The sequence below is a fragment of the Adelges cooleyi genome, unplaced genomic scaffold (genome assembly GCF_023614345.1).
Source record: "Adelges cooleyi isolate 19-005CV unplaced genomic scaffold, UGA_ACOO_1.1 ACOO_flye_CR_arks_rails_tigmint_CR_PRNA_8, whole genome shotgun sequence".
Lineage (NCBI taxonomy): Eukaryota > Metazoa > Arthropoda > Insecta > Hemiptera > Adelgidae > Adelges > Adelges cooleyi.
This window is the reverse complement of record NW_026096513.1, coordinates 505216-518951: the sequence shown is the minus strand read 5'-3', so window position 1 is coordinate 518951 and position 13736 is coordinate 505216. Positions and strand designations below refer to the sequence as shown.

At 27.3% G+C, this 13736-nt stretch overlaps 2 protein-coding genes across 6 annotated transcripts; both read left to right on the top strand.

Annotated features, from left to right (window-relative positions):
• Positions 1-2239: 2239 nt before the first annotated feature.
• LOC126845820 (serine/arginine-rich splicing factor 2) lies at positions 2240-4986 on the top strand. Its single transcript, XM_050584749.1, has 4 exons — positions 2240-2631; positions 3014-3145; positions 4429-4577; positions 4643-4986. The coding sequence occupies exons 1-3, from the start codon at positions 2450-2452 to the stop codon at positions 4574-4576; spliced, it is 462 nt and encodes a 153-aa protein (XP_050440706.1). The 5' UTR covers positions 2240-2449; the 3' UTR covers position 4577; positions 4643-4986.
• A 2524-nt stretch (positions 4987-7510) lies between these two features.
• On the top strand, positions 7511-13547 carry LOC126845598 (putative RNA-binding protein Luc7-like 2). 5 transcript variants are annotated; one of them, XM_050584339.1, is made up of 7 exons: positions 7511-7768; positions 7850-7944; positions 12461-12559; positions 12629-12847; positions 12914-13126; positions 13182-13309; positions 13392-13547. In XM_050584339.1, the coding sequence occupies exons 1-7, from the start codon at positions 7708-7710 to the stop codon at positions 13477-13479; spliced, it is 903 nt and encodes a 300-aa protein (XP_050440296.1). In that variant the 5' UTR covers positions 7511-7707; the 3' UTR covers positions 13480-13547. The 5 variants fall into 5 exon arrangements, with proteins under 5 accessions (XP_050440296.1, XP_050440295.1, XP_050440299.1 ...); XM_050584338.1 differs by having other exon boundaries at positions 13383-13547; XM_050584342.1 differs by lacking the exon at positions 7511-7768 and adding an exon at positions 12011-12100 and having other exon boundaries at positions 7857-7944; positions 13383-13547.
• Positions 13548-13736: the final 189 nt, after the last annotated feature.

The window sequence follows — 13736 nt, the reverse complement described above, 5'->3', positions numbered from 1 at the left end:
TTTTTAAATACAGCTCAAGGGAAACAGGGGGAAATAATATACGAGGGTGAAAAGCACGTTCGGTAAATACATACAACAATGCTTTTGTCAATTCGCCTACAAGGCATGATTAACCTTTATAATCGTTTTTTAATACATTATAATATATGTACTCCCTTTGGATGATACAAAATTATATTAATTAAAATACTAACTAATTATTATTAATAACATGTTGTTATAATATTAAATAGTACCTATTGGAAAACAATTTGACTAACATTTTTCAAAATATTTAATTATGAACTTTATCAAAACAGTTCACATAAACAATACCTATTCAATTGTTGTAGATAGTTGTTTATCAATTAACAAAACACATATCTACGCTCAATCAAATTAACAAGAATATATACAAACAACAATTAAAAATAATGAGTAAATAATATAATACTAATTGAAAATAAAATAATATAACTATAATATTAACTATTCTGGACTGGTTAAAATCAGGTACAACTATCATAATAGCATATTACTATTATATTACGCACGATCTTAAAACGCTTAAACTTATACTTAGTTTTAAAAAATATGTATACAATTTTTTGTTAACTAAGTACCGTTTTAGCTGCGATGTTTTAAAATTGTTATATAATATTTCACTAATGGTTTTTTTAAGGGTACAACTAGAAATTGTTTGACCTCCTCGTCCTAATGTGCTACAAACCCCAAGCTTCTAAAGCCACTGAACTGGATTGTTTTTTAAAAAATTTAATCATAAATCAAAGTCCTGAATTAAAGAATGTATAGACACTAGACGTCAAAAATAACACCCTCAAGCTTATACGAGCTCACCTGAAAATAAATTGTTATGGTCGAAATTAATAATCAAACCACTATATTGCGTATATTTTACGCCTCAATAAATAGCCACTATCAGGGCTTTATGACTGGGTGTGAAACTAATTTTAAATTTTACGTTGTTGCACCTATACTCTTACGATCCAAAATAGTTTTTGGCACGGTCTGACTTAAAAAAACAAAAAAAACTGTAGCTCTAACAAATTTTGACAAGTACTGACGGAACTCATAAACGTACTTCGGCACGCATAATAAGGAGTTTTCATTTGGCAATTTATCCGTAAAATATTGTTATCTTATGTTTTCGTAGGAAAACTAACAGGTACTTAGTATCTGTAATATAATTAACTCCATTACTAATAAACATAATTCGTTTTTAGTTTTTACATTAAGCGAAATACGGAACCGTTGTGATACAGCTCACACATAGAACTAGCATTAGTACAAACGCATTTTGATGTGAAACAAAATTTAAATGTAATTTTGGTTTGATTACCCAATGTTGAACGCAGTGGCGGAACTACATTTCTTGAAACCCGCGGATACAATTTCCTAGGACTTGGGAGGCCCTTTATCGAAACTTAACTTATTATTAACCCTGTGTTTGATAATTTGGGTAGATACATAAAAAAATATTATATAAATAGGCATAATATTATATTAATAATTTATTGAGTTACAGTTACAGTTATTAAAATTTTTTTTTTTCTGTTTTGAGATTGAGTAAACAACTTTACCAATTACCAACAATGGTAAATTAAATTTCATTCTCTATTGAAATCATTGCAAGACTACCGCCGAGACGTGTTTGAAACATAATACCTACTTCTAAGATAATTTTTTATTAACTCAAGTTTTGAAAATAACCTTTCTGCACTAACAATAGTTACCAGTAACGTCAAAAATAAGTAAAAATGTATATATTATATTATATTTATTTATTAATATTTATATATTCATTATAATTTATATACCTTTGGAGGTATATAATAAATAGATGTTCCGATACCGACGAGTCCCATTGTACTTATTCAAGTAGGCAACTTTAAAAAGTTTGTAAGTTCTTCAAAAATGATTGAAATTTCTTCAAACTTTATTTTTGTCTTATTTTAATACAGACTAAACAATATTTGGGCACAAAACATTTTTTTCCAAAAAGAAATAATTCTGGGACTGAAAGGGTTAACTACATACATAAGTCAGTGTCGTCAGTATAAATCATTTTTATGTTTAAAATTTGCTATTTAAACTTCAACGCCTTAAAATATGCCGGGAAAAATGTTTTTAGTAGTATGTTGATTGTGGAAGGGAAATGTTTTTAAAATTTCGGATTATGATGGTAACACTGTACGAAATGACGCTTAGAATTAACACGAATTGTATGTTTGTGTACTGCTACACGAATTACAATACGGTACAATTCATAAACATTACGGTCGCCATTTTACTAGTTGACTTTTGTTGATGTGTTGTGTAAAATTGTCAGGCGTGACGTCTTCAAGTGTCACAGATTAGGCGTAGTTTAATTCACACACTATGCAGTAAGTTTTGGCGTACCGTTTTTTTTTTTCGTGTATCGAGTCGGTGTGTAAGTAAATTATTCACAATGAGCTACAGTAGACCACCGCCAAGAATTGAGGGCATGGTCTCCCTAAAAGTCGACAATTTAACATACAGAACAACGCCAGAAGATTTAAGGAGAGTGTTTGAAAGATGCGGAGAAGTCGGTGATATATACATTCCGCGGGATCGATTCACGCGAGAAAGTAGAGGTTTTGCTTTCGTCAGGTATACTTAAATACGTTCTTATATCATATTACCTTTTTTCTGAATATTGTACGTTCTTTTGCAAAAATGATTAAAAATTTGACTTTGAGCTAAGATACAAATATATTTCGTCCGGAGGGTCGAGTTTCCTTGTTACCGAGTTGAAGCTCCTCTTCGAGATGGAAGGCTGTGATTTTTAACTTTGATCTTATCTGATTTGCAAAAAGAATAATTATAATACATTGTCATAACTTATAGGCTCGTCCATGCCATGGAAATGAACCCCAAATTGTAACACTAACATGTGGCTGTTAAATTTTCATTAAGTGAATTTCCAAAATGGTGCAGTTGGACGAGCCTTAACAACATATAACTTATATTTAATTCAAATAATTAATACTAGATTTTACGACAAACGTGATGCTGAAGATGCATTGGATGCTATGGACGGCCGTATGTTAGATGGCAGGGAATTGCGTGTTCAAATGGCTCGCTACGGGCGCCCGACATCACCATATAGGAGGCGTCGTAGAAGGTATATTTTTAACTTTATTTTTTGTTTTAACCATTGTTTAATGAATTATGTATCTGTAAATTTTTCAATAACTTTGTTTTTATGTTAGGACTGATTTTATATTTTTTAATTATTCCTTGATCATATCCTTTCAATTTAAAAACTTTTAAATTAATTGCATCATATTTAACTACTTTAAATTTACTAATTAAGAGTACCTTTTTTTAGTAAAAATATCTAATTTATCAGTTATAAAAAAAGATAGGTTAAAAAATTTACTGATTTACCTTATATTTAGTTTTGATGATTTGTATTGTCAAAGTAAAATATATACTGTGGATATAATTTAGAGGGAGTAGTTTTTAAAAAAAAAAGGTAAAACCCTTTTTTTGAATATAAGTATAAATGAAAAAAATGTGTGTGTTTCATTGTGCTATTTATATAATTGCCCTCCCTAAAACCAACTTAAGTATGTGCCTGATATAAAAAAAAAAGTTGTTAATGTTTAACTAGACATAAACTCATAAAGAATAAAACATTTTTATATTATAGTCCCAATAAATTGTTCTTATCCTTTGTATAACATATTATAATCTCGTTATATTGTCTTATGCTGTCAATATATTTTAATTATTATTTGATTTATTTAGATAATATTATGTATTTATATATTATTATAAATTATTGTGCTTTAATCATTTACATAATGTCTTTTAATGTTTTATCATTTTACAAAACTTTGTAAAAGAACGTGAGACTTGTTGAAAACCCATTGATAGCAGCGACTATTTTCAGGTTTGGGGTGTAATTGGGGTGTCGGCTGAGTGCTGTGGCTGAGGCTGTGCTAAGGTGTATTTATCGGGCTGATCGCAGCAGAAGGCGAGGGCGTTGTTCCTGCCAATAGCAGATGCGTGCTGAGTGCTGACTAGCTGCTGTTCAGCCGAGTGCCAGTTGCAGATTTCAGTTTGCTGAATTAAATTATTTTTTATTTTTTGTTGAAATAAAACTAGCAATCCTGAGTCCTGGCAACTGCGATTAGGGTTAGGAAACATTATTTAATTCACCTATACGATCACTTTTTTCTTCGCGCTTATGAAGTTAAAATTAATTCTTGGTCAAATTCCCAGACTTTATGGATCTCATTAATTAAATTATCAATCATTTACTTTTCGTAATAATAAAATATGTTGAAATTAAATGCACAACAAATTATTAATACTGTATACTGTTTATAGTTTCACTATAAATGTAATTTTTATTAACGATCATTTTATTATATAAGTAACATTGACATTTTGATCTAGGTCTCGTTCACCTCGCCGTCGTTCGTACTCCAGATCTAGGTCACGTGGACGTCGATCACGTTCATATTCTAGGTCTAGGTCTCGTTCACGCTCTGGTAGTAGAAGTTCAAGAGGTCATTCTAAATCTCCAAGTCGTTCCCGATCATAAGGTATATATCAATATAATATAATAAACATTTATTTTTGCAAATAACTAACTTATTACATTTTTTAGGTGTGGGTTCTTCAGTTGTGGAGTACATGTCTTAAGTCAAAATTTTTCTGAAGATACTACCTAATTTGCTTTTACCATAACAAAAATAATTACATCCTATTTTAAACAACTAGTTTAAACTGAAATGTACATCATTATAAATTAATAATTGTAGCCTATATAAGTGGTTTTTTGTTTTAACTAGTAACTATTAAAAATATTCATTACAATTTCATCAACGAAAGAATCAAGATTGATGATTTTATTTAGCATATAGTAATAAAATATCAATAGACTTTGAATTTTTTATAATTTACTTATTTACTTAGTTATTATTATTTAATAATAAATCATCATTAAATAGATCAATGATACATTTTTTATTATGATATATTTTTTAACTGACTTATGTTTTTAAATTATTATTTTTTAGTGAATTTGTATTGTTTATCTATTTTGTAAACACAATCTAATGAGAAAAGCTAGACAAATAAAATAATGATTAAATGGTTAAGACATAAGTTAATATTTGGTGTATTAAGTACTTTGATAAATTCTAGAAATGTGTCATGATTTGAGTGTTTTTTGTAAATAAAGGAGAACGGAAAGCCCTATTAAATAGTTATAAAGGGCAAAGGATAGGTAATATTTGTCAAAAATTGATCTAGTAGCTATTTTAAATTTCCTGACTATTTTTAAGGTAAAAAACATTAAGTTTTATAATTACAAAATTTACACTTTTTTTCTCCCAATCATGAAGTAAGTTAGATAAAAAAAATTACTATCATAGAATTCAGTGTCTAACGTAGTTAAAATTATTTTTATGTGAAGTTTAATGTTGTCTTCATTGGGGGGGGGGGGGGTCATTAAAATGACGGGTTTTTATTTAGCTGTTAAAAATTAGTTAGATTTATCAGCAATAAATAAATATAATGCTTATAATAAAATTTTGAAAACGTAAATAATAAATCGCCCTTTTAGCTCCCATAGAGAAGATTTGTTATAAAATATAACGATATAAATTTTTTTTGAAATCTGTCTGGTAGACACTTCAAAATGCAACTTAGCGTTTTAGTCTTTTTTTCTCTACAATTTTGGGCTTTCCGTTCCCTTACGAAATTGGAATTGTGTAGCTGCAAAAAATGTTTTTAAAAAACCATCTCTGACTCCATACTTGATATTTTCCAAGCTGAGTATCATGATATAATAAAATGTAGATTAGCCTTTGTTAAAACTAACTTTAGGACATAACTGATAGAACGTGCAACACCAAAATGATATAAGGATCAAAATCATCTAATAATTTTTGCCTCTATTACTACTACGTTTCGCATTCTATTAGTAATATTAATGTTTTTGTCATATTTAGAAGACATTTTTTTATGAAATGCTACGATTTTATCAGTCTGCTCTGGTTGAGTGTGAGCAAAGTTCTTCAATTATACGAATAATCATTACAAAGATATGAACTTCTATGCTCAAAGACTGTTTTACTAATCTATTTTTCACATAGAAGCTGGCGGTGATTGTATTTTCAAAATCATGATGACTTGGAAATAAACTATTACCTAGGTTTGGCTGTTATATTTTTTGTATTTATTTGTATTAGTTATAAAATAAAAATAAAACTTAATTGTTAACATAAAATCGTTCATTTTATAATGAGTCAATATGTACAGGGTGATTTTTTTTCTTGTTTTTATAAAATGTGATCTTAATTTTTTTTTTACCCCCCTCTCAACTTAGTTTTTTTGATATAAACTTTTGAAACTTAAATGGTAACGCATATATTTCATTAACTTTTTTAATTTAGAATAATGTATTAAAAATGTTGACTAGTTGATAACCAGTATTGGATAACTATTTTTAAAGTTATAAAAGTTTAAAAGTTGGGATGAGAGGGGAAATGCGAGCATATAAAAAATAATACTACACTTCACCTTTCCTCCTGCCCTAAACTTGAAACTTCAATAACTTCAAAAATAGTATTCCGAAACTGGTTATCACCAGTCAAAATATTTAGTACATTATTCTCAATTTAAAAAGTTAATGAAATATATACGTTACTATTCAAAATTCAAAAGTTGCTGTCAAAAAACTAAGTAAGAAGTGGAGTAAAAATAAAAAAAGTTATGAAAAATTGTATTAAAAAAACAATTTAATTTCTCATTAAACCCTGTGAGATATTAAGTGGTCCATAATAAAAAAAATCACTGTAGTTGGGGAGTATGAATGGTAAATATAACTAATCCGAGTATAACAAAGTAATCGATAAAAGAGTGTAATGAAGCCTCGAATTATTAAAAAAAAAAGCCCGTACTGACAGACCACAGTGGGGCCGGGGGAGGTCTCGGGACTCAGGCTGTAGAAATTATTAACATAGCTTTTTAAACGCTTTGATGTGAATCTGTAAATGATAGAAATATAAGCATTGTAATGATAATAATGTGCTGTAGAAGAGGGAGACGCTTAGATTTATGTGAAAAATAGTAGTCTTCCCAAAAATTTCAATGGATATTTTTAGCAGAATGATATGAAAACTTGACATAATAATATAGGGTATTACATACTTTATATTATTATTTAGTAATTATAATTTATGCTATTTTAGAATAAACTATAATAAAAAAAATTTATAAAAAAGAATGGCCAACTTTATTGCTTACAGATAATTATCTATTTCAAGTATAATTTAACGATTAACCTAGTTAGTTTTTAACCAGAAAATTAAAATATTATTTCGTTCAACCTTACATTTTGAGAGTATACTTTTTCCCACTCAATTTTTAGAATCTCTTTGGTCCGTGTTCACCTGGACCTTGGTTGTGTTGTACGTTGTGTTTTATTAACACATTATTTGTATAATATTTTTCAGTGTATACTACTGTATATATGCGATGACGATCAGCGATGAGCGATGTTAGATGTGTTAACGTTACAATTTCCGATTACGAGTAGATACACAGGATTTATACAAAATTGTTTACGTTACATTTGTCTAAGTTTTTGGTATTACTTTTGAAATAGTTTTTCCTTTAAATTATTATTATAATATCTATTAAATTGACGCATCAATTATTGCGGTCATGTCTGCACACGACCAAATGAGAGCCATGCTAGACCAACTCATGGGCACTGGCAGAAACGGTAAGTATGCCTACATATTATGGGTTTATTGTACTTAGATTCTAATTGATTTCAATGACTTATAATTTGTTTTTATTGCAGGCGAAACAAGTCGATATCAAGTACAATTCAACGATCCAAAAGTCTGCAAAAGTTTTCTTTTATATTGCTGCCCTCATGATATTCTTGCATCCACAGTAAGTAAATATTTATTCAATTTTATATATCTTATGGGGCTAGTCGGTTATGAAATAATATTCTAACTGATAAAAACATCAAGTGTAATATATCGTTTGGTTGTTAATATATTCAATTTACCGTACATTATATACGTTTTGATTTCTAGTAGGTAGACTTTAATTTTTTAATGCATAATAAAACAATTCAAGTTCAATTATTATCGTTTTAATGTTGAAAAAATTATAGGAAACTTATTATTAATCTCGCTGTTGTCAAGCAAACTAAATTTGATTTGTGTTAGAAAAAATTATGTCAAATATCTAGTTATAAAATTAAATTTACTTTAGAGTACATTGATGACATCTATGTGTAAAAGTTTGGTTGTGTTATTTTTCTTGAAATACTGATCTATATGTTAAAGAATATAAAAAAAATACTTATACTCTGTTCCAAAAGAGAATAACCAGCGCAGAAACTAAAACACGTTAATATCAGCTGCGCCAGCACAGCCGGAAGTAACGCTATTTAGTTTCTGCGCTGGTTATTCTCTTTTGGAACAGAATATACATTCAAATGTAAAGTATTTTGCACTATACAATTTTTTTGAAACAACAATAAAATAATGTTTTTTGTTATACTGTCAATTAAGTAAAAAATGATTTTATATTTTCAATACAGCTACAGCATTTTAATAAAACATTTTATGATGCAGAAAACCTTTCATAGTTTTTTCAGCTTATTAAATTATACCATTAAGATTTTCATAAGTACGTGGGAATTTACCTACAGCTATATCTATTTATTAATTCGTTTAAAATCATTTGAGTATCACAAATAAAATGTTTTAACAAATAAAATTTATTAATTTAATAATTTAATTTTTTGGTAATCATTTTTGTATGGATAACAATACTATTTTAGTATTTTCCATAACTCTAACGTTTTCATATGAAGAATAATCAATAAAAAAATTTGGTTGATAACCAGTTTTAAGTATCTAACCACTTTCAGAGATCTAAGTGTTAAATATTTCACACACAAAATGTTTGAATACTCTTTATAATAGCACAAACAAAATGTTTATGTACCTTGTAGCTCATAACATACAAATTTTGTCATAGTATTGACTGTACACTTGTGATGTTGATTTTTTGATGTTAAATTATACATTTAAAACAATTTTTTTTTAATATCTTAATCAATATTATTTCCTATCAGTTTTTAAAACAATATCCTTTATGTGAAATTAAACAATTCACACAAGATTTGACCTATAATTTTAAAAAAATTAACTTGAGATGCTAAGATTTGTAATTATTTTTATAATTTTTGTTTAACACTTGACTTATTTATAATTAGAGAATTATATAATGGTATTTTTCATCAAAAAAGGAACTTGGGTACTGGTTTTTGTTCATAACTACTACATAATTTGTGTAATAACAAGTATTTTTAATTTTGTTATTTAATTTAAGAACAAAAAACGTAGACAATACATTTTAAAAAGTTATTAATATAAAAAATATAAATTTTTACGGCTACAATATATCTATAGGCTACATTAATTTTACAAAATTTCATTTTTTAACAATAAATATATTAAATAAGCTAAAAAATAATAAATATAAACAATAAATTCAATATATTTTATAGTATTTTTTAAAATCAAATCCACATCTAAAACAAGAAAAAGTAAATATATTTTTATATTTCCTCTTATTTAACATTTAGTAACTACTAATATACACCTACTATTGTATGCTCAGAGATTCATCTTAAAATGTGAGTACTTTGAAAATAATTTATCTTTTCAAATAAAAATAAGTAATATTACCACACAATATATATATTATAATAATATGTATATATTATGTGTGTATGTATGTATAAATCATTTATTCTGTAATATTACTTATTTAATGAGAAAAACATGTATGTTAAATATTAACCAATGGTAATTGAACTAAGTAAATTTGAACATGGATTAATTTTGACTTACTTCAAAACATGTCAACAATTAATTATCATCGTAAAAATTCTTAGAAAAGGTTGCTTATTTATGTTGAAAAATTACAGTGATTTATTGCCATTGAAAACAAAACTACATCATATTACAAATTGTTTGTGCGGAGTAAAAATCAAAACTTCTATTAACCCTTTGAATGGTTGCATTTTGACATTTTGATTGAATCCATGCCTTATCCTTATCCCAAATTTATTAGGGAACCCTTCTATAGGGTCTATTAGATCCCACCTCGACCAAATAAGGCTGAACATTTTGCATAGTATATATATATATATATATACTAATACTTCCCTTTTTTTGTAATTTTAAAAAAATTGAATCTTTTTTATAAATTAATTTTTTTTTATTTAAGTTAAAACATTTTAAAAGAGTCAAACAAATAATTAAAGTAAATACATGTTATTTTTATGTTGTTACTAAGTTCCATTACCATTGATTAATGTTAAATAACTGAGTAGTTTTACTTGTAAATTAAAAAAAATCTGCAAATGAACGTGAGTACATAATTTTTTTATCAAATGTTATCATTTTGTCACTTATTTACTTTTTTGTATTTTTAAGATTGAATATATTGTATAATTATTTTTAAATCTTTACACATGTATACATAATTATTTTTAAAAAATCACAATATTCTCATATGTGATTTATACATTTATACAGGGTTGTTACGGCACTGCAAGACCGGCTAATCTCTCACATTATTGTGTTAATTTTTAGATAAAGTAGTATAATTTGTATTCTATTATTTAATATTTATTTTCAATCTAATTTAGTGATAAAAGATTTAAACAAATTTAATAAGTGGCTATAATTTTTTATAAAGTATGCCAAGTACAGGTTATCCAAATGTCATGTTACAGTAATTTTTCCTATCAAATAATTGTTATTTTGACTTTTGGATTTTTATTTATCATTCAATATTACCATTATTGAAGACCCTGCAATTGATTTTTATTTAATTGTAAATTTGAACTAATTATTGTTTAAGTTTATAAATGTAGATTTTTTATTTGTATTGGAAAATATTTTCATAAATATATAACAATAAATAGAGTCATTCTTATAATAACAATAAGTATAAGCTCTATATGTTTGCTCTTTAAATGTTTATCAAAACATAAAGTGTCATAGTAATTAGTTGTTAATTTGATTAAGTTAGGAACTAAAATACTATGTAACAACCCTGTCATATACAGGGTGAAATACTTAATGTCTCTTCAAAAATTTGCAGTTTTGTAGTATTTAATTTTAAAAACATATTTGTTTATGTTACTTCACAATTTTATAAAGTTACTAATTTTTTGTTTTCTTTAGTATTTTCTAGAACTCTAAAAAAAATTGAGATTTTAGTTTAACTAGTGTAGTATAGTGTATACTATACTAGTTAAACTAAAATCAAGATTTTTTTTTTTGTGGGTTGGTTGCTTTCTGCATAACTCCATTCAATTTGTGGACAATTTTGACTGGTTGATAGCCAGTTTTGAATAATTACTTCTAAGTTAAAAGTTTAGGACAGAAGACGGACAAATTGTAGTATTATTTTTATCTGATAATTATTCTACCGCACTTTACCTCTGGTCCTAAATTTTTAAATTAAGTAGCTTTAAAAGTAATTATTCAAAAATATTTACAGACTAATAAAAATATTAAACAAATTATTCGTAATTTAAAAAGTTAATTAAATAGAGCTCTGGGAGAAAATAAAAAAGATAACAATTTGATTACGTGATGTTATAAATTAATATAAACTAAAGAGTTTCCAAAAAGAAAAACTACAAAATTGCAATTAGTTTAAGAAAAAATGAGTGTATCGTCCTTAATGAATCTCATCCCTGTATACTTTCAACTACACTTGAAAAAGCTAGTCTACAAAGATAACAACAAACATCTTGTGAGTAGTTATTATTATATTATACTCCTGGAAAGTCGATGTACTGACATTTTTTTGAGACTAAGTCATCAACAAGGACAGTACGTACATCAAATTCAGTATATTACGTCTATTTGAATGCGAATGTTTTACTCTTAATCCTGATTATTGTCACCCTCTCTAGGAATAGTCACAAACGAATTGTTGTTTTGATTCGTTTCAAGACAATGATACAGAGATGGGGAAGATCCTCGCCATCAATGCGTCAATGTCGGTGAGCAAATAACTAAATGGTCGTCTGTCTGTAAGTCAAATATTTTGAGACAACGGCAGAGCTATCTGTTAAAATACATTTAAGTTTTTTCTTAATATAATGTAATTATATATTTATATTATATTATTTATGTTTAATTAAACATAATTCATTTAAACCATATATCTTCCTAGAATGTGCAAGTGTAAGTTTCAGGTTAAATAACCATACGTAAGTCAATGATAATTATAAAACATTTTTCTAAAATATATATCACATCCCTAGGTTTGTCTATGGTCCTTATAATAATTCCTAAAGTTCCTTCTAATGCATTTAGTTTACTAAATGTGTAGCATAAGTTTAACAATAATGTTATTTCAGCGCATGGACATTGGGGAGTGTCCAAAAATACATGACAATGCGCTGAGAGCAGATTTTGAAAAAGCACAACAAAAATTTGACTATTTCTATGATGTTGATGTAAGTTAAAAAAAAATGTTACTTAAGTAATGAAAAAATAAAATTACTAATAATGATTATTGTTAATAGGCTACTGAACATTTACAAGCGTTCATTAGCGATTGTGATCGAAGGACAGAAGCAGCTCGTAAAAGGTTACTCGAAACTCAAGAAGAATTAACGGCTGAAGTTGCAGAAAAAGCCAATGCCGTGCATGAATTGGCTGAAAAAATTGGACAAACATTGGCTAAAGCAGAAGAACTAGGAGCCCAAGGTTTGGTCGATGAAAGTCTGAAGCTAATGGGAGAAGTAAATATTTCCTTTTTTTTTTATTAGTTTTTTATATTTGTTTAATAACTGTTTTATGTTTAAAAGATTGAAGAATTGCGCAAGAATAAAGCAGAAGCTGAAGACACTTATAGAAATTCAATGCCCGTTAGCAGTTACCAGCAGCAAAAATTAAGAGTATGCGATGTGTGTTCAGCATATTTGGGTATTCACGATAATGATAGAAGATTAGCAGATCATTTTGGAGGAAAACTACATTTAGGATTTATAAAAATTAGAGAAAAACTAACAGAACTTGAGGTAATACGAGTTAACTTAAATAATGTGCCGTCATTTACATATATGTATATTTTAGAAAAACTATGAAGAAAGACGTGAAGCTCGTCGTAAATTTGATGAACAAGAACGGTACAAGAGAGATGATAAAAGAAGCAATAGATCTAGAAGCCCAGATCGTAGTGACCGTCATAATAGGCGATCTAGGTAAAACTATATTTGTTTTAAATTTTATCTAAATGTAGTTTATTGTAAATTTGAACAAACTTAATATGACTAGATCTCGCAGCCGTCCAAACAAACATCGTTCTCGTAGCCGCAGTCGCAGCCGAAGCTATAAACATGACAGAAGAGATAGGGATAGACGGCGTTATTAATTTATTTTATTTATTTGTATCACGGACTATGTTTTTCTTTTGTATTAAAATTAATTATGACAGTTTAACTCGAGTTGTTATACACTTTTTTAAATGATTACCAGTATAATTCATAAACAAGAAATGTGAAAAATATGAGACTCAAATGTAATCTATATTAAATCTATGTTCGGTGACAGTTTCTGTCATGTAAATTTTAATCAATTTCATTTCGCTGAAAATTTGATAAGATTGTAGCATAGTTTTATTTATGTGTT